This window comes from Odocoileus virginianus, chromosome 17 (genome assembly GCF_023699985.2).
Source record: "Odocoileus virginianus isolate 20LAN1187 ecotype Illinois chromosome 17, Ovbor_1.2, whole genome shotgun sequence".
NCBI classification, from domain to species: domain Eukaryota; kingdom Metazoa; phylum Chordata; class Mammalia; order Artiodactyla; family Cervidae; genus Odocoileus; species Odocoileus virginianus.
This window is the reverse complement of record NC_069690.1, coordinates 45,503,204-45,522,154: the sequence shown is the minus strand read 5'-3', so window position 1 is coordinate 45,522,154 and position 18,951 is coordinate 45,503,204. Positions and strand designations below refer to the sequence as shown.

Sequence of the window (18,951 nt, the reverse complement as noted above, 5' to 3'; positions counted from 1 at the left end):
CCGGAGTTCACTGCCTCTCAGGGAAAGTTCTTCCCAGCTTTCTGGTTCTTCAGTGATGCTTCCTTACTGTCAAGGAAAGTCTGCCTCCCTGAGCCCCTTTCGGGAGGCACATGGAGTTAACCCTAACCTCTTCCATAAGCTGAAGCTGCGTTTGTTTGAAGACCAGTCATCCCTCTGTTCATGTCCTTCTGCCACACTTCATGGAAACAGCTGCTTGGCTGCAAGTCTGCCCCTCAGAAGCTCCGGTCTGCTGAGAGCTTTCCTGGGTTAAGGGCCATGCTAAAAACTTCACATGCATCATTTCACGTCCTGCTCACTGCAACCCTATCATTCTTCCCATTTTACAGATGAGGAATCTGAGGCTCAGAGAGGTTATGGTGCACACAGAGGGATATGGCCGATCCGGGATTCAAACCCAGGTTCATCTGACTCAAGTCGATGCTGTGTCCCTGTATTGGATTACCACCTGCTGCCGGGCCTTGGACCAAATGCTGAACCTCTCTGAGCCTCGGTTTCCTCCTCTGTAGAGTGAGGATAACAGTATCTCTCCCCTCACAGAGTTGTTGAGAGGGTTAAATACCCCTGGCACACAGAAGCTCATTTTCCCAACAATTTCACGTGACACTATCTCCAGACTCCTCCCCATCTCTGTCCCCCTCTTCTGGCCATGCTTCTGCTGTGTGCTGTGCCTGTTGAGGGGCCACACTTCAGCCCATCATGCAGTGAGCCGCCTCTCACCGCCCCAAAGAGGGCAACTCCGATGCCACCGATGTAAACCATGACTGTCTTAACCCCAGTCGTTCCTCTGGGCTGGGCTCTCGCCTCTGGTACAAACTAGCACTTCACCTACTGCCTAGGCTATAAGAAAACATTGGTGGGGATCCATTTGGGGGCAGGGCTGCCATCAAGCCAGTGATCAGCAGGGTCTAGAGGTGCTGAAATGGGACAGCTGAAGATTCACTGCCTTGCTGAATGACCTCGGGGGATCCCCTTCTCCCCCTGGGCCACAACTTGCCCCTCTCTGAAGGGGACAGGATGAATTACATGGCTCTGATGACCCTCCGGACATTCTGGATCAGTCGTAACACCCTCAGTTCCCTTCTGTCTGCCTGTCCCTTTCTTCCTGTGCATTTGGCCTGCTCCTGTCCCAACCAGGGGTCTGCAGAGACACAGAGAGAGTGAGGCTAAGAACTTTGATGTGCTTTATTTAGCCAGTATGGGAGCAGGGAGCCAGCTACAGCCAGAGCCAAGGGTGCAGACGGGAGACCTGGGCCGGCCTCGCCCTGGAGTTGGAGGAGCAGGAAGTGGCGTTATGAGTCCATTGTACCGATCTCCCTGCAAGAAGAGGGCAAAACACGGCAGTGTGAGTGGGTAGTCCTTGTGCCCTCAGGAGACCTCAGGCCAGCCCTGGGTGCCTGTTCTCTCCCATCCTACACACCCCCACTTCCTGCCCCAGGCATCTGGGCACAGAGGACAGAGAGCAAAACCCACCTGGGGACTGCTGAGTGGGGAGACCCACACTCCAAGAAGTCCAGCGTGCCTTCTTTGCTTCTTTTCCCATACCTGGGAGGGGAGAGACCGGGGGGGCCAGCGCTATGCCCAGGTATCTGTTCACCTGCCTCATGCCTACCCTCGGGCACCATCCTGCCCGGGGCACAGGGGCCCGGGCCAGACCATAGAGATGCTCTGCTCCCAAAGAACGTGGAAGGGGCTGGGCCTGGGGTCTTGGCTGGGGCCTCTCTCCCCGTCTCACACTCACCTGGGCCTGGTCCTCATGTTGATGTATCTGCGGAGCTCAGCCGCATACTGGGCCATCTGCTCTGCTCTGGCATTGTCCCCCGGATACTCTGGCTCCAGAGGGGCCTCCAGGGCACCCAGGGGTGGTGGCAGCAACAGAGCCACGTACGTGGACAGGAGGAGCAGGAAGAGGCAGCGGTGCGCGGCGGCCATCTGAGAAGCCAGGATCAGGGAGATAGAGGGAGCACCAAGCCCACCCCGCCCCCCTCCCCCAGCCCATCACCCATTTCTCCAAGCCTGGACACCAAGGGGCAGAGCAGAGGGCTACTGGGAGCTGACCACCCCACCTCCTAGACCCTGCCCTGGAGAGCTCACCAGCCCCCTCTTCAGAGAAGCACAGCAGCTGGAGCTCAGCTAGGGCCTAGGCAAGGCAGAAAAGTGTAGCAGAGAATCGGGGAGTTGGGTCTTGGGTAGGAGACCCAGGACTCCGGACACCCAGAGCCTGATGGCTCTGAAGAGGCAGCTGCGGGTGAGAGTTGGAGGGGAGGGGCTGTGGGAAATAGAGGCGCTTTAGCTCCCCTGCAGGGTGGGGGCACACAGAAGGAACTTGTGAACCAAGGGGCAGAAATCCACAACCTGTGGGTGTGCTGTCCTTCCACCCCACTTTCCCCAGCCGCTCTGCCAGGGTAGACATGCAGATGCAGGTCCTGGAGAGGACACCACAGCCGTGTCACCGAGCAGGAGGTATGGCCACACACATAGACTTGTGTTCACAGCCCCCACCCGCTGCCCGGCACACACCTGCAGGCTTCTAGCCAGCAGGCTGCTCTCCCAGGGTGATGGATTTGTCCAGGTGTAGAGCCAGACCTAAGCAGGATCTCAGGCCTCTGGAGGCCCCCAGCCCTACAAAGCACCACGTCCTTCTACACAACCCACCTCTGGCCCCAGAGCCAGGAGCAGGCTGAGCCCACTTACCCTGAGTCCTGAGCGAGCGGCCGCTGGACCAAATCAGTGCCTGCCTCAGGCTGGATGGAACCCACCCCATCCTTGACCCTTTTATAGTCCTCAGCCCCCCGAGTCCCCGCCTCCTGTCAGCCTCTCTCCCTCCCCAGCCCTCACCCCCTCCTCCCACCATCTCCCTGGTGCCTGCAACGCAAGCACCAGGACCAGGGACAGGAAGGGGACAGGGCAGTGTTGTGGGTGTCACACTGGCAGCATAATGGGTAAACGTGGGCCACTATCAGTCTCCTGTAGGCTCCTGAATGCCTTCGGGCACCAGAGTAGGCTTAGTTCAAGAAGGATGGGGTCCTGGGAATGCAGGATAACAGAAAGGTTCTGATTGCAGAACTCGGAACAGCCCTGCCTGTCTCCCCAGGATTAACCCAAATACTCAAGCAGATTCCCTCTGGGCAGAAGATTGAGGCTATGGCTCTGAGACTCTAGGGATGAAGGCTGGAGACTTAGGACTTCCCGTGCATCTATGATTAGAACAAGATGGAACGGGGGAGATGCCTCAGGGAACCAGGGAATGTGGAAAGGAGTGGGGACCCAGGTAGGGAGAAACCCTCTCCCTGGGTAGCAGATAGAGGCGGAACGAGAACTGGTGTGCCTGTTCTTGTTCCTGGGTTCAAGGAAGAGGGGGCAGGGAGGCCAGTCTCTGGTAGCCATTTCCCAGTGCCTTCATTCCAGGGTAAAGATAAAGTCTTGAATTTTCTAAAGTGCTCCCAGCTCAATCACCTCAGTGAGTTCCTACAACAACCCATTTTACAGATTCAGAAACTGAGTCTCAGAGACATTAAGTAACTAGCCTCAAGCTACATAACTAGTCAGTGGAGATCCAGGGTTTGAAACAAAATCTAACTCCAAAATCTGTGCTCTTTTTTTTTTCTAAGTAAGGCTGTTAAACTATTGCTCTAATTTCCCACTTTTTGACTAAGAAACATGAGGCTCAGAGAGGTGAAGATACTAGCCCAAGGTCACACAGCTGTCTAAGACTCAAGTTCTGACTTAGATCTCCAACCCCACCAGGGCCAGCAATCACCCCTGCCCCACCCCCTGCCCCGGTCCCAGGAGCCTGTGAGTCTTCCCTGCTCAGCGTCCCTTCCCCCACCCCTGGCTCCCTCCTCAGCTCAGGGCTGGGAGCATAACTGACTGTGTCCGAATGTCTCAATGAAGCCCAAGTAGTGGGCAAGGGACTTTTCACCCCTGAGGTTCTGCCATCTCAGATCACAACACCAAAAGAGTGTGTTGGGAGAGGACCAGGGGCAGGGGTGGGGTGGGGTGGAGTGGGGTGGGGATGAGGACTGGAGGTGATGCTGCACAGATCTAAGCTTTGATTTTCCTCAAGTTAATGAGGATAAAGGAAGGCTCAGGAATTGCCAGAGTTCTACCTTTCTCCTCTCAATTCTGATTTCTGGCAACAAGAACAATAACGCTCCACCCAATTCCGCAAAGCAGAATGGAGATCGTTCTGTCTCCAAAAGCCCTGCTGGCCCTTCTCTGGGCCTCGGGGTCCAACTTGGTAAAACAGGGCTGGTGAATTACTGGCTGGTCTCCTAGGCAGGCTGGGGCTGCCCTGGTGGCACTAGTGGTAAAGAACGCGCCTGCAAATGCAGCAGACATAAGAGATATGGCTTCGGTCCCTGGGTCATGGAGATTCCCTGGAGGAGAGCATAGCTACCCACTGCAGTATTCTTGCCTGGAGAATCCCATGTACAGAGGAGCCTGGCGGGTTACAGCTGGACACAACTCAAGTGACAGCACACACACCCCAGTAGGCGGGCCTCCGGTGAGGCCGGCAGGGGCTGCAGGCTGCCACCAGGGGGCGCCAGGCTCCAACCATAGTTCGAAGGGTCTGGGCTTCCACAGGACCCCAGCTGCCGTGGGACCAGTTACGGCCATTACCCAGGTCAGGTCCCAGCCCCTGCAGACACACGGTAGATCTGGAGATTGGCTCAGAGCTGAGGCCATCTGTAGTAGTGTCCTGTCACGGAGGTAAACAGCTTTGTCAGTGCCTACAGTTACTCTACAATGTCAGCAGAACCTACAGCTTTCACTTTTCTCCTTTGCCAACAAGACATTCCTCTTCTGGATCCTCTCAGCGATGCTGTGACAACTGAGGAGGAGTGGGCAGTGGATGCGCTTTCTCAACCGTATGGTCACGTCCAGACTGGGCGATGCTTCTCGCTCACCATCTGTTCCCAGGGCTTGCCATGGAGCTCTGCTTCGAGGAGCACCAAGGACGTACCTGCAGACAGGCTAAGTGAAAGTGGTCCCCCTCCCCTGCCCAATCCCACGCTCTCTGGGACAGGGACGGCGGCCACTGGGCAGTGTTAGGATGGAGTGAAGGCTGCAGTAAGACCAGGAAAGGAAGACCCCAGAAACACCTGAGGTCACAGAGCGAAGGTTGTCCCCACAAACGGGACTGCAAAGGCAGGAATGCGATTAGCATTACATACCCTCTCCAAGAATTCCTCCAAAGCAGCCTGGGCCAACTCAGGCCACTGTCTTATTCTCACACTGGGTTGGCAGCAGCGAGGGAGAAGGGAAAGGAAATGGTGGCCAGCCCCAGATGCCAGGAACTCAGGGGTCCCCCATTCCTTAGGGAAACCCTTGGGTTGAGGTTTATCTCTCTGTCTCACACACACACATACACACACCTGGAGTCCTTGTCCCACCCGCTCAGGACCAACTCAGGCCCAACTAAGGGCTCAGGTCATTAATTTGAAACCTGGGTTCTGTCCCCACTTCTGTCCACCATGAGGATTCCATCTGCCTCCAGGGTCCCCTGAAGGCTCAGGAGTGCTCAGTAGTCCTCCCTGCCCACAGTGCCTGCAAAAGCAAATCCTATCATTGTCAGATCAAATTTTTCCAGAAGAGGAAGGCTTCTTTCTTTCTGAGAAGGCTAAACCAATCCATATAATAAATTACTACAGGAGAGGGATGGTTGAATGGGGAGGAAAGAAAAACTGGGTGTGGGTCAGGTAGGGGCTCTGGGTCACATAGGGGCTGAGTGTGGAAGGAGGGGTTTTTCCCTTGGGGTGGTTGGAAGGAAACAATGTCAGAGCCGTTTTGAGATGGGTTAGGAGTGAGTTTTTCCCTGGTAGTTCAGCTGGTAAAGAATCTGCCTGCACTAACAAACACATGAAAAGATGCTCAACATTATTCATTATCATAGAAACGCAAATCAAAACCACAACGAGGTACCATCTCACGCTGGTTAGAATGGCTACTGTCAAAAAGTCTACAAACAATAAGTGCTGAAGAGGCTGTGGAGAAAAGGGAACCCTCTTACACTGTTGGTGGGAATGCAAACTAGTACAGCCACTATGGAGAACAGTGTGGAGATTCCTTAAAAAACTGGAAACAAAACTGTCATACAACCCAGCAATCCCACTGCTGGGCATACACACCAAGGAAACCAAAATTAAAAGAGACATATTTACCCCAATGTTCATTGCAGCACTGGTTACAATTCCTAGGACATGGAAGTGACCTAGATGTACATCAGCAGAAGAATGGATAAAGAAGTTGTGGTACATATGCACAATGGAATATTACTCAGCAATAAAGAAGAACGCATTTGAGTCAATTGTAATGAGGTGGATGAAACTGAAGCTTATTATTCAAAGTGAAGTAAGTCAGAAAGAGAAACACTAATACAGTATATTAACACATATATATGGAATTTAGAAAGATGGTATTGACAACCCTATAAGCAAGACAGCAAAAGAGACACAGATGTAAGGAATAGACTTTTGAACTCTGTGGGAGAAGGCAAGAGTGGGATGATTTGAGAGAATAGCATTGAAACATGTATATTACCATGTGTAGAATAGATGACCAGTGCAAGTTCCATGCATGAAGCAGGGCACTCAAAGCTGGTGCTCTGGGACAACCCAGAGGGATGGGGTGGGGAGGGAGGTGGCAGGGGGTTCAGGATGGGGGGAAACATATACATCCGTGGCTGATTCATGTCAATGTGTGGTAGAAACCACCACAATATTATAAAGTAATTAGTCTCCAACTAAAATAAAGAAATGAATTTAAAAGGAAACAAAAAAAGAGTCTGCCTGCAATGCAAGAGACCCCGGTTCAATTCCTGGGTCAGGAAGTTCCCCTGGAGAAGGGATAGACTACCCATTCCAGTATTCTTGGGCTTACCTGGTAGTTCAGATGGTAAAGAATCTACCAGCAATGCAGGAGACCTGGGTTCGACCCCTGGGTTGGGAAGATCCCCCAGAAGAGGGCATGGTAACCCACCCCAGTATTCTTGGAGAAGGAAATGGCAACCCACTCCAGTATTCTTGCCTGGATAATCCCATGGACAGAGAAGTCTGGCAGGCTACAATCCATGGGGTCACAAAGAGTTGGACACAACTGGGTGATTAACACTTTCACTTTTCAGAGTGAGTAGGAGAAGAAAGGAAAAGAAGGGGGATATTCACAAGTATGTGCCAGGCTGTGTCGAGCTGACCTGTAGACTCAGCTCTCCTACTCACTAGCTCTGACATTCATTAGCTGTGTGACTTTTGGCAGTTTACATAATCTCTTTGAGCCTTAAAACAGTGAACTATTATTATTGGATTGGCCAAAAAGTTTGTTAGAATTTTTCCATAAACTTATGGGAAAACCCAAATGAATTTTTTGGCCAATCCAATATTATTTAAGGTGTGAGGATCCCTGTTTCATCAGTGAAGAAATAAATGCAGTGACATGAAATGACTAGGTCAGTCACACAGCCAGTGAATGATAGACATGGGACTCAAATCCAGATCTTTTGTCTCTGAGGCTTCTGCAGCAACTATGGGGTTCCTGCACTTGAAAGATTCATGGTGTAAGATAGAGCTGCTTTTAGAATAACTTGCTATACATCACAATAACCAGCACAACTACCCTTTCTCCTTCCCTCCCTTCCCAGTGACTAGAACCGGGATTCAAGCTATGAGCCAGATGGGTTATCTTCAGTCATTTAGATGAGGGCTTGGGGAGACCACAGACTTGGCAACTGGGCTGTTAACACCCCCATGGAGCAGAACTGCCAACGCTCAAGATGAAACTCAAATTTTATATAAGAGAGAAACAAATTTCTTTCTTAAGTAATTTTTAATTACATCTCAAGTTTAAAAGCCAGATCAATACCATGGCCATATAATGCATGCAAAACAATTAGCTTATTATCTAACACATAAGTAAGTGCTTTTTTTGGCCATGTTGTGCAGCTTGCAGGATCTTAGTTTCCTGACTAAGGATCAAACCCAAGCCCCTGCAGTGAAAGTGCTGAGTCCTAACCACTGCACCACAAGTGAATTCCCAGTAAGTGCCTTTTTTTTTTTTTAAAGTAACTATTGATATTGGCATCATTAGTGTTACATCTAAGGTTCCCTCCAGCTCCAACATTGGTTGAGTCTGATCAGCAGTGGATTAATCATTTCTCAACACTTCCCCCAGTGGACTTGAAGCAAACCCATGTCACCTATGGTGAACCAGACATGTTGAGCTGGGCAGAAATTGTCTGTGGCCATATAATTTATACCAGGGGTCTCTTCTATTAGCTTCAAACTGACCACAACTCCCAGCAGACCAACAGACAGGAGACTATGGACACAAACACGAATTCACATCCTCCCACACCTCCAACCACAAAATGAACTGAAGTTTGTAGCAGCCATTGCGTGCTCCCATCCTACCTCTCCTGGGGTGGGCTGAGGACTTGATCAGCTGGCTAGAATGGTTAGAGGAGAGGAGAGAAGACAGGAGGAACTGTGATGGAAAGTGGGTCTCAGAAGGTAGACTGTTGTAGGAAGAGGAAACCAGAGAGAACTAACTCCCCCCCACCCAAGCAAGCAGGGCAGGCTTCTGGGAGGAGGCAGCCACTACCCTGACACTGATCTCCAGAATGAAGAGAGGGAAAGGGATCTACAGCAGGGGGAGTGGCCAGGCCAAAGGCTTAGAGCACTGGCGTCTACACAGCCTGTGACCTGACCAGGCCCTCGACCTGCTTCTGTCTCCCCCTTTCACCCTACCTTCCAGGAGACTAGAGGGCCGTGCAGGGAAGGAAAGGTGGCAGAGCCCCAGGGACCCCAGGGCAGGTGGTGACTGAGCAGGAGCCTCTCTTCCAGCGATGGCAGAGCCAGCTTGAAGCTCCTCTCCCAGAGCCACCTCAGGAGGGAATCCCTCTCATGACCTTGTCCCCAGGACACCATGCTTGGTGACTTATCTCCTGAGTGTGAATTCAGAAAGGGGAGGGCGGCAGCTGAGAGAAAGGGCAGCCTCCACACTCCCACTGCTCCTGTCCAGGCAATGGGGGTGTTGGAAGTGACCCCTTCCCCCAGCACACACACCCATCTCACCCCACAAATGAGTCTCCCTCCACAGCCCCAGCTGGGGTCCCATCTCCACTCCCAGCCACTACAGCCCCCGGGGTTAGTGATACATCTCCTCGGGGTAACCCAGGGTGTTGGTGCCAAGCCCATTCTCCAGACACTTCCCTCTCTGGGGGATGGCGCAGCTCTGCCCCCAGCTACTCCCCTGGGCTGCCCAGCCTGCTCCTGTCCACACCCTTCACCCTCCAGCAGCAATTCTTCTTGCTCCTCCCTAACCCTTTGGAAGAACTTTCAACCTGCCCCATCCCACCCGACTAGAGCGCCGGAGGATCCTTGTCTGGGTGCCATCCACTCCTCACTCTGAGGGGTAGCGTTTTCTCTTAGTTCAGAGCAGAGAGGGGCCCTCAGTGCACACCAGCCCTGGCCTTGGGCTCCTTTGGTCTCAGGCGTCATCTTCTATCCTCTCAGCTCTCTCCCCTCCACCCTCCACTCCCACCTGGATGCCACCTCCACGAAGGACAAGAGACAAGATGTAGAAACGCACAGTTTCCAGTTCAGTGAAATCTGCACTTTATTTAGAGATCAAGGAAGGACCACATCCGGCCCTCCAGCCCAGGGGCGGGAAAACGGAGAGAATGGAAATAAGGACCCCACCCCGAACACTCCTCAGACACAGCAAGCCCTGAGAGGAATCCAGGCTCCGGGGTCAGGAGCAAACAAGGAAATGGGGTCGGTGTCTTAGCACATCTCTCTCTGGAGGCCGTGGGGGTCTTCACCACAGGTAGGCTCCTTCTGGCCTGTAGGAGGGAAAGGAAAGGAGTCATACGGAGCCAAGTTCGGCGTCGGATCTGGGTAGGCGAGATTGGGGGAAAGTACTAGGCGGCGGGGATAGGCTGGTAGCAGGACCAGGCCACCCCCCAGGGGACGCGCTTTTACCGCGGCTTGACCGGCCGGTCCTCGCCATCTGGAAAGAGCAGTAAGGAGAGAAGAGCTTCTGAGAAATCGCGTTTCCCAAACCTGCGGGGCGGAGCCAGAGATGGGTGGGGTCGTGCCTGGCCACGCCCCTGGCGGCAGCCCGGCCCCGCCCACCCCGCGCACGCTCTCACCGTTGCCGAGTGACCAGGTTGAGGTAGTGGCGCAGCGAGGTGTAGTAGCGGTTCAGCTCATCTGGCGAGGCGTGTTCTCCGGGAGCCTGGGGTTTGGCGGGGTAGGCGTCGACCAGCTCCCCCAGGCAAACGAGCAGGGTCAATAGCACTGTGGCCATGGCGGGCCACGATCTGCGCCCCGACATCATCTGGAGAGGGGCACGAGAGTCAGTCCGAGCATCTACTCGGAAGCGGGAAGCTGAGGTTGCCATCTGGTCCTAGCTTCAGCCACCTGTCTTAGCCACCTGCTGGCTGTGTGTTCTCAGGCACTGCACCATCTCTGGCCTCAGTTTCCTCATCTGTTAAAAGGGCATAAGCCCTGCCTGCCTCCACCAGAAGGGCAGATGGAGGAACAAGGCTATGCTGGCAGGGGGACTCCTCGGCTTTTCTCCTTCCCACTTCCGCTGACCCCCTTCCAAATCAGCTTCTCAACACTCAGTCCGTTTCCACCTTGCTAACCTCAGTTTCCCCACAAGATAGCCCGGGATCCCCCGACCAGACCATTGCTGGGTCCCAGGCCACTCACAGCGACAGCTCCAGAGGCAGAGTGGTCAGGAGATGGAAGGCCAGAGGAGTCCTAAGGGCTGGACTTCTGCAGGTGGGGCTGTGGCCTCCTCAGCTCAGTGCTTTCCGTGTGGGGCTTATATCCTGGTCTGAAAGGGGAGGGGAACTGGAGAGGGAGGGTTCTCCTTTCTCACTCCACCCAGGGGCAGATCGCTGAGCTTACATTCAGACACTAAGTGATGTCTCCACCTCCAAGGAGCCAAGGCGGAGCCCCCACACTTGGATTCAGGGTACCTCTGGACAGGATGCCTAGTCAGAACCCCATATTTACCCTACAGCACCTCCCCTCTACAGCAGGTGTAGCCTCCCGAGGAAGTGAACCATTCGGTCTAGATTCCTGGGAAGACCCCTAGGACCAGGGTTGACATTCCTTCTTTCCTAGCCAGTCCATGGTCGGGGAGGGAGGTGCAGGCAGGAGTCCAAATCCATATTTTCCAGCCTGTGCGACCTATGACCACTCCTTCCAAAAGCCAGACTTTTCAGCCTCTTCTCCATAATATGTTGACAGGACCTGTGGGGAAAACCTCTTGCTACTGGAGGCAGGATGGGAGCTATAACCTTGGCTTTTGACCTGTTGTCTGTGAAATCTTGGAGGAGGGACCCCTCTGGACACTCCACTATGGCTCCCTCTGTTCAAGAGTTGGGAGAAGGGTGGGAGGAGGCAAAGGTCAGTCCCCTCCCCAGAAGCAGCTGAGTCAGCCACCTGACACATACACATTCAGGTCCAGCAAGCCTGGCATACAGACCCCTTGCAAGGCAATGTGCCCCCATTTCCACCCAGGGGTCACTTGAGCACTGATGTCTTACAGGACTGAGTGATGCCAGGAATGCCCAACAACATGCCACCATCCCTAGCCCATTACAATCTCCACTGGACTCAGGCTCAAAGATCCCCACCAAGGGAAGGACTCCTGTTTGTTAAGCACCTCCTGTGTACTGGGCAGTACATGATTTCAGGGACAACAACACAATGAGCTGAGTTTCTCCCCATTTTACAGATGAGGAAACTAATGCTCTGAGAGGTAAGGAAGCAACGGCCAAGGTCACCCAGGATACAAAGCAGAGAAAAGGGCTGAGGCTGACCCCAGGGAGAGGCCCACTCAATCATGATGGACAGAAAGGCTTACTATCTCAGACAATCATGAGGCTTAGGAGTCGGGCATGCAAGGAGGGGAAGGGAAGCTAAGTAAGTATGGGGTCTACCAACCCCATCAGACCCACATGCCTCTAGCAGGAAAAAAGAGCGCTACAAGGAAGTCTCCAGTGAACATTTCCAGCTCCCTCCCTCTGCCCTGGCTGGAGCCTCAGCTCCAGACGTCCCCTCAGCCCATGAGAGCAGGAGGGACCCTCTTGCTCAGTCCCCTAGTTCTGGGCCAGCCCTTCCACCCTCAGGACAGATGGCCATGGGTGTTATTTTTAGAGCTCTCTCTGGAAGTGGAGCCCACAGCTCTCTCAATCACCTTTTTATGGGTTCAGTCGCCTGTACTCTCCGGAAATGGCTGCTTATCAGCTAGTTGGGCCCTCTGGGCCCCACACGTCCCAAGAAAGGCCAGGTGGGCATACTGGGCATGGATGTGGAAGCTGCCCTAAGGGTGAGGGGACATGAACCCCAGCCTCAGTGCGGGGAGGAAAATCTTTTTTCTTAGGAGGTCATGTCTAAAGAGTGAGGCCCAACCTTGTTCTCCAGAAATCCCAGGTCACATTCTTGGGGACTCCCTGTCTATGGTGAGAGGAGCAGCAGCTTCACTGGGGAGCCCCCATCTGAGGGCAGAGATACTCCGTCATCCTTGTGCAGCCCCAACTGGAGTAGTTCCCACAACACAGGGACAGACAAAAACATGGGAGCAAGCCTGTGTCCAGTTTGGAGAGGAGACAGCAGAAAGAAAAGAACTCCACTCTTGCAGAGGCCTTGGGAAGACAAAGACAGGTGCTCACCGTAGCGATGGAGAGGGTGGCCACAGAGCTGGTGAGGACAGCTACAGTCCCGGGGTCAAGGTCTAGACAAGGAGCCTGCAGGCTAAAGGGGTCAGGGGCATCTGAGCCAGGGGCTGTGTGCTCTGCTAATACCACAGCACCAGCTAGGGTGGTGACAGGGAGCTTCTAGCATTCAGACCAAGGCAGAGAGTGATGACATGAGCTATGAGATGCCCACAGGGAATGTGTGGCATCCCTGGAACCCCCTGATATCTTGGGGAGGGTGGAGTCTGAGGGTAGATGGCAGAAGTTAAGAAGGCATGGGCAAAGGCCCAGATTCAGGTTCAACCTCTCAATAAATCACTTTCCCTTCTACTATTAGAGTGAAAGCAAATGGGTCCAGAAGAGGTCCCTCAGGGTGGGCCAGAAGCCAGACTCCCACTGCACAATTACAGGGCCAGCCAGTTGATTCATTAATCACTACTGCCTCATTGAAGAGTCCATTAACTTGTTGATTGGTGGAGAGGATATCTCAGCCATCAATCAGTGGGCTCAGCTATCCCCCAACTCACACACCCACCATCATTGACACTTGATTCAGTCACTATGAGACATGTCCGGATGGTGGGGAACTGACATCTGAGAGAGGAGAAACTTCCAAATAGCTGTTATGGTTGACGGGACCAGCACCTTCCTCCAACTTGTCTTCAAAGGGAAGTGGGGACAGAAACACTGAGGGTCCCTTGATCCCATTCTCGGAACACCTAACAAGACCACCCTAGGGGTCAAGGAGGCTTATGGACTTGGACCCCTGTTGACCATTGCTCTTGCCCAATGGGCTCAAGGGCTACTCATCAGGAGAGGGTAGCCCATGCCATTCATCCCTAGAGTCTTAATATCACATATCCCACCACCTGCCCACCCTCCCCACCTCCCCCACACAAGGCCTCTCTCTGATATCCCATCCACTGAGCGGCACTAGTCCATTACCTTCCACCCTCAGGGGGGGCCTCATGTCCAAGGGTCTACACACAGCACATGGCCATGTAGCAAGAGTGATTGGTCCTTACTCAATGAGCACTTCTTAGGTCCCTACTATGAACCAGACACTCTTCTAAGCACCAGGGACCGAGCAGTGAACAAACAGGCAAAATCCATACTCTCGTGGAGTTTACATCCCAGTGGCAGATGTCAATTACAAATTGGCACTTGCTATCTACATCTACAAGGATTATCATGTGCTGCTGCAGCTGCTGATCTTCAACACCCCCTGAAAGGAGCTCAGGGTGGAGAGCAGAAGTGAGGCACTCTGTGCTCAGGGAAAAACTGACAGAACAGTTCTTCAGATAGATATTTTCAGGAGCCGATTTAATGAGACCAATTCTTCATATCTAGAAAGGCACTAAAGTCCTTTGTGGTAACATCTGCCCTTTGTGACTAGCAGAGACTTTCTGTCAAAAAATACATGCTTGATTGTCTGTACTCCCCCTTGACCAAATTCACATGTATACGGACCTTCACACACACACACACACACACACACACACACACACACTTCTTTGGAGCAGTTTTTCAGAGCTATCTGAAATGCTGCCTCAAATAAAACTTAACTCCTGAAACTCACATTTGCATTTTTCAATAAGTCAGTTGTTATGGGAACCATGAGGAAGGGACCCAGAGTGGATTTCTGTCATTTGCCTGAACTCAGTGAGGATCCAGAGCCCTCAAACCAGCGGAGGTCCCTTGTGCCCATCTGCCTCCTTGGAGAGTTCAGACTAGTTTGGGTAAGTCTCTCCTGGTTCTCAGATCTGCCATATTGGTTGATGATCCTGAGTTTTATTTAGCAGTGCATAGCAGGTACCTAGGACTTCCCTGATAACTCAGTTGGTAAGGAATCCTCCTGCAATGCAGGAGACCCCGGTTCAATTTCCAGGTCAGGAAGATCCGCTGGAGAAGGGATAGGCTACCCACTCCAGTATTCCTGGGCTTCCCTTCTGGCTCAGACGGTAAAAATCTGCCTGCAATTCGGGAGACCTGGGTTTGATCCCAGCCTTTCCTTAGAGAAGGGAAAGATTACTCACTCCAGTATTCTGGCCTAGAGAATTCCATGGACTGTACAGTCCATGGGGTCGCAAAGAATCAGACATGACTGAGCTACAGGTACCTGCCCCACTCCAGTGAGGGATACTGGTGAGGTGGGGGGGGGGGGGGGGATGCCAGGGATTGCTCAGTTGTAAGAAACTGAATGGTCTGGGCTGAGTGGTGAGGTAAGAGCCTGATCTGATGCATTTCCGCCATTCAACTGCCTTCATAGAATTTGTTGGAATAAAAGTGAAGATATTACATGAAAGCTCCAAAGAAAAGGGATAAGACTCCTTCCAGCCGATTATGGCTTTCTCAAGAGACTGAGAAATTTACAGGAGTGGTGGAGGCAGAGCCCTCATACCATGCAGTGGTTCCATTCATTAATTAAATGAATGGGAAACCCCATTCATTAATTAAAATATTTGCTCATTGAGGGTCACAAACAAGAATTGGACATTCAGTGATCTGAGCACCCATGTTGATTTTAGACCACCAAAGGGAGAAACTAAGGCATGCAAGAGGACTGAAACAAAGCTAGGGTGACACATGCAGGAGTTATGCTCACAAGCAGCACACTGGCCCATCACACAATTTCACTAGCAAATTTTATCCCTGACAAATAAATTCAATTTTAAAAATGGGAAACAGAGCCTCTCAAACACAGAAACAAGGGGCATCAGAAAGCCAGTCTCTAACTAACACCCCAGCCAGAGTTATGTATGTACAAAACTCACAGTTACAAGTATGTAATTAATTGGAAAATTATACTAAAGGAGATCTCAACCTAAAATGGCCAAATTGGAGTTTTCAGATATTCCAAAATCACTATTTTTTGTGCACACAGTTAGAAAAAGCCTAGGGTCAGACGGAATGAAATGCTTACTTTGATTGGTACCTAGAAGATTCTAAAAGAGAAATGATAGCGTAACTTCTTTGCAGGAAATCAACAATTAATTGCTTGAAACTATATCAGAACTTGAAAAGGTTGCTAGCACTCTGACTCTGCCTCTCCCTCTGCTCCTCCCACATATGCTCTTCTATCTGAATTGCCTGTCCCAGAAACTGTCTTTTTTCTCTTCCAACTCTTTCGCCTCTTGCTGTTCCCTTTTCTAGGAAAGGAGGATTAAAAAAAAAAAAAAATCAGAAGTGATTGTAGCTCCCTTTAAGAAGAAACCTATTATAACAAGAGATAAACCATCCTCAGTGCTTATGTACACACTCTGGACCAAGCAGAACTTAGAACCTTGGTTAAGGAATTTCCCAATCCAAGTCAGGATCCATTGATATTTGCTGAGGAATTTATGTGTGTATATATATATATATATATATATATATATATATATAAAAATAAAGAATTCGGTTAACCACCCTGATCTCTGAGCCTAGGTTTTCAGATCTGTTTCAGTTAATACATCTGTTATTTTCTGAAAGCAAAGTGTTAGTCACTCAGTCATGTCTGACTCTTTGCAACCCCATGGACTGCCTTTGGTTCCTCTGTCCATGGGATTTTCCAGGCAAGAATACTGGAGTGGGTTGCCATTGCCTCCGCCAAGGGATCTTTCCGACCCAGGGATCGAACCCATATCTCCTGTGTCTCCTATACTGGAGGCAGATTCTTTACCGGCTGAGCCATCAGAGAAGCCATCAGAAAGCAAGGGAATAAAGCAAGAAAGCAGGATGGAAACACCCCTTAATGGATTTTGAACCACAAGCTCGCACTGAATGCAAGGAATTAGCCAGAAATTGCTCGAACTTATCCCAGAGCTTTTCCCTGAAATAGTAGACTGGACAGAGATTCAGCAGTTCAAGCAAAGATCATACCAATCCATTTTGGACTATTATGAAAGATTTGAAAAAACCTTTAAGTATCATTCTGGTTTGACACCTGAATCATTCTCTAACCACCATAATGAGCCTTTGCTTGACTTCACATTTTTAGAAGACTTAGATGAGGATATGGTTACTCTAGGCAAAAGGCACAATTTAGGTTGGTCTGAGTTACACACACTCTTGTTACACAGGCTGGCAAACTTTACAAAACCATTAAAAAGAAAGTAAAGAGTCTATCTATGAAAATTATGAACCTTCAATGATGCCAATTAATTACATAATGCTAGCTGAACTTTACCCTACCCCTGCTTAATTCTCAAGCAGCAGAGAAAGCCAGATTGAAGGGGGAAAATATCTCTCTCTAGAATTCTGACCCTGAGGGAGTAAGTCCTACTAGAAGACCCTGATTTTCTCTCCCTGTACCTTGAGACCAGAGCTCTCAGGATAAAGTATCTTGTCTAGATAATCTCTGATTTCTGAGACTGAGAAAAAAAATGAAAAGAGGAGAGAAAAAATTATTTTAAATTTAACTTCTTCCAATTATTAGTTACAACTAGTGAGTCATATTGTGATAGCTGCTTCATGACTGAGTTTAGAAAATGGATCTGTAAGATCTCTCCTTGTGTCTGCCTGGACATATGTATGTCTCAGGAGGTGTCTTTGGAGAACATTGCTGAGGTTAATTTGTCAGTGAGCTCTACCTAGTTGGATTTAAGAAAATTAAGTACTTGTATAAATTCTGAAATATACAGAAGACAACTGGCTTGTGGTCCAGTGGCTAAGACTCAGCACTCTCAATGCAAGGGATTGCAGTTGAATTTCTGATCAGGGAACTAGATTCCACATGCTACAACTAAGTCTTTGCATGCCCCAACTAAAGAACACACATGCCCCAACTAAAACATTCCAACTAAAGATCCCACATGCCACAACTAGAAAAAAATTCTGCCTGCTGGATGCATGCTCAGTTTGCAGCCTTATGAACTGTAGCCCACCAGTCTTCTCTGCCCATGGAATTATCCTGGCAAGAATACTGGAGTAGGTTGCCACTTCCTTCTCTAGGGGATTTCCCAACCCTAGGATAGAAATCACATCTCCTATAGCTCTTGCATCGGCAGTTGGATTCTTAACAACTGTGCCATCTGGGAAGCCCCCAGCACGCTGCAATGAACATCAAAGATCCTGCTTGCCGCAACTAAGACCCAGCCCAGCCAAATAAATAAATTAAATAATTAAAGAATAAAAAGACGCTATGTGACTTCTGAGGCCAGGTCACAAAAGGTAATTATTATGAATTAAAGTGTGTTCTGCTCTCCTCACTTTCCAATTCATGTGTTGGAATCCTAACCCACAGTACTTCAGTAATGTGACAATACTTGGAAATAATGTCACTGCAGATGTCATTCATTAAGGTGAGGTTATACTGCAGTACCGTGAGCTCCTAATCCAACATGACTATTGTCATTCCAAAAAGAGAAATCTGGACACAGAAGCAGACAGGCATACAGGGAAGATGATGTGAAGAGGCATAGGATAAAGACCCCCAGCTAGAAGCCACAGAGAGAAGCCTGGCACACATCTTTCCCTCACAGACCTCCAAAGGAACAAATCCTGCCAACACCTTGATTTCAGACTTCCAGCCTCCAGAACTGTGGTGAAACCACCCAGTTTGTGGGACTTTGTAATGGCAGCCCCAGCAAACTAATACAGCAAGGCAGTCAACCTGCTGGTTCTCTTGGACCACTAGCTCTAGGAGCCACGGTTCTGTAAGTCCAACCACCCCAAGACACCAGACTGGAGAGGACACATGTAGGTGTCAGTCTGAGCTCCCAGCCAACACCCAGCAGAACCCACCAGATATGTGAGTGAGCCTTCTTGGAGATCAGACCCAGTCAGCTTCTGACAGTTGCTGCATGAGGCACTCCGAGTCACAATGGCCCAGTCAGGTCCTTCTCAATCCTGACCCACAACATCATGAGTGCAATACAATGGTTAAGTCACTAAGTTTTGGGTTTACTTATTACACAGCATAGGAACCAGCACACCTACCCTTTCTCCTTTCCTCCCTCCCTGGTGGCTAAAATACAGACACAGTGATTGTGGAGCAGGTGAGCCATCTTTATTCATAGAGATGAGGGCATACAGAAGCCACAGAATAGCAAACTGGGCTGTTGGACATTCCCAGTGGAGAAGAGCTGCCAACTCCCTGGATACTACTTGCATTTTATATAAGAGAAATAAAATACTTTCTTGTTTAAGTCATTCTTAATTCTGTCTCAGTTATTAAAATCAGATCAATACCCTAGCAATATAACATATGTAAAACAAATAGCTAGTGTCTAGCACATAAG

General features: G+C 50.5%; 2 protein-coding genes across 2 annotated transcripts; both read right to left on the bottom strand.

Moving 5' to 3' along the window:
• Positions 1–1,310: 1,310 nt before the first annotated feature.
• PPY (pancreatic polypeptide) lies at positions 1,311–1,950 on the bottom strand. The gene is made up of 3 exons (XM_020888974.2): positions 1,760–1,950; positions 1,492–1,563; positions 1,311–1,335 (listed from the first exon to the last, which is right to left on the bottom strand). The coding sequence occupies exons 1-3, from the start codon at positions 1,948–1,950 to the stop codon at positions 1,311–1,313; spliced, it is 288 nt and encodes a 95-aa protein (XP_020744633.2).
• A 7,658-nt stretch (positions 1,951–9,608) lies between these two features.
• On the bottom strand, positions 9,609–10,488 carry LOC139038969 (peptide YY). The gene is made up of 3 exons (XM_070478448.1): positions 10,169–10,488; positions 9,999–10,079; positions 9,609–9,859 (listed from the first exon to the last, which is right to left on the bottom strand). The coding sequence occupies exons 1-3, from the start codon at positions 10,417–10,419 to the stop codon at positions 9,835–9,837; spliced, it is 357 nt and encodes a 118-aa protein (XP_070334549.1). The 5' UTR covers positions 10,420–10,488; the 3' UTR covers positions 9,609–9,834.
• Positions 10,489–18,951: the final 8,463 nt, after the last annotated feature.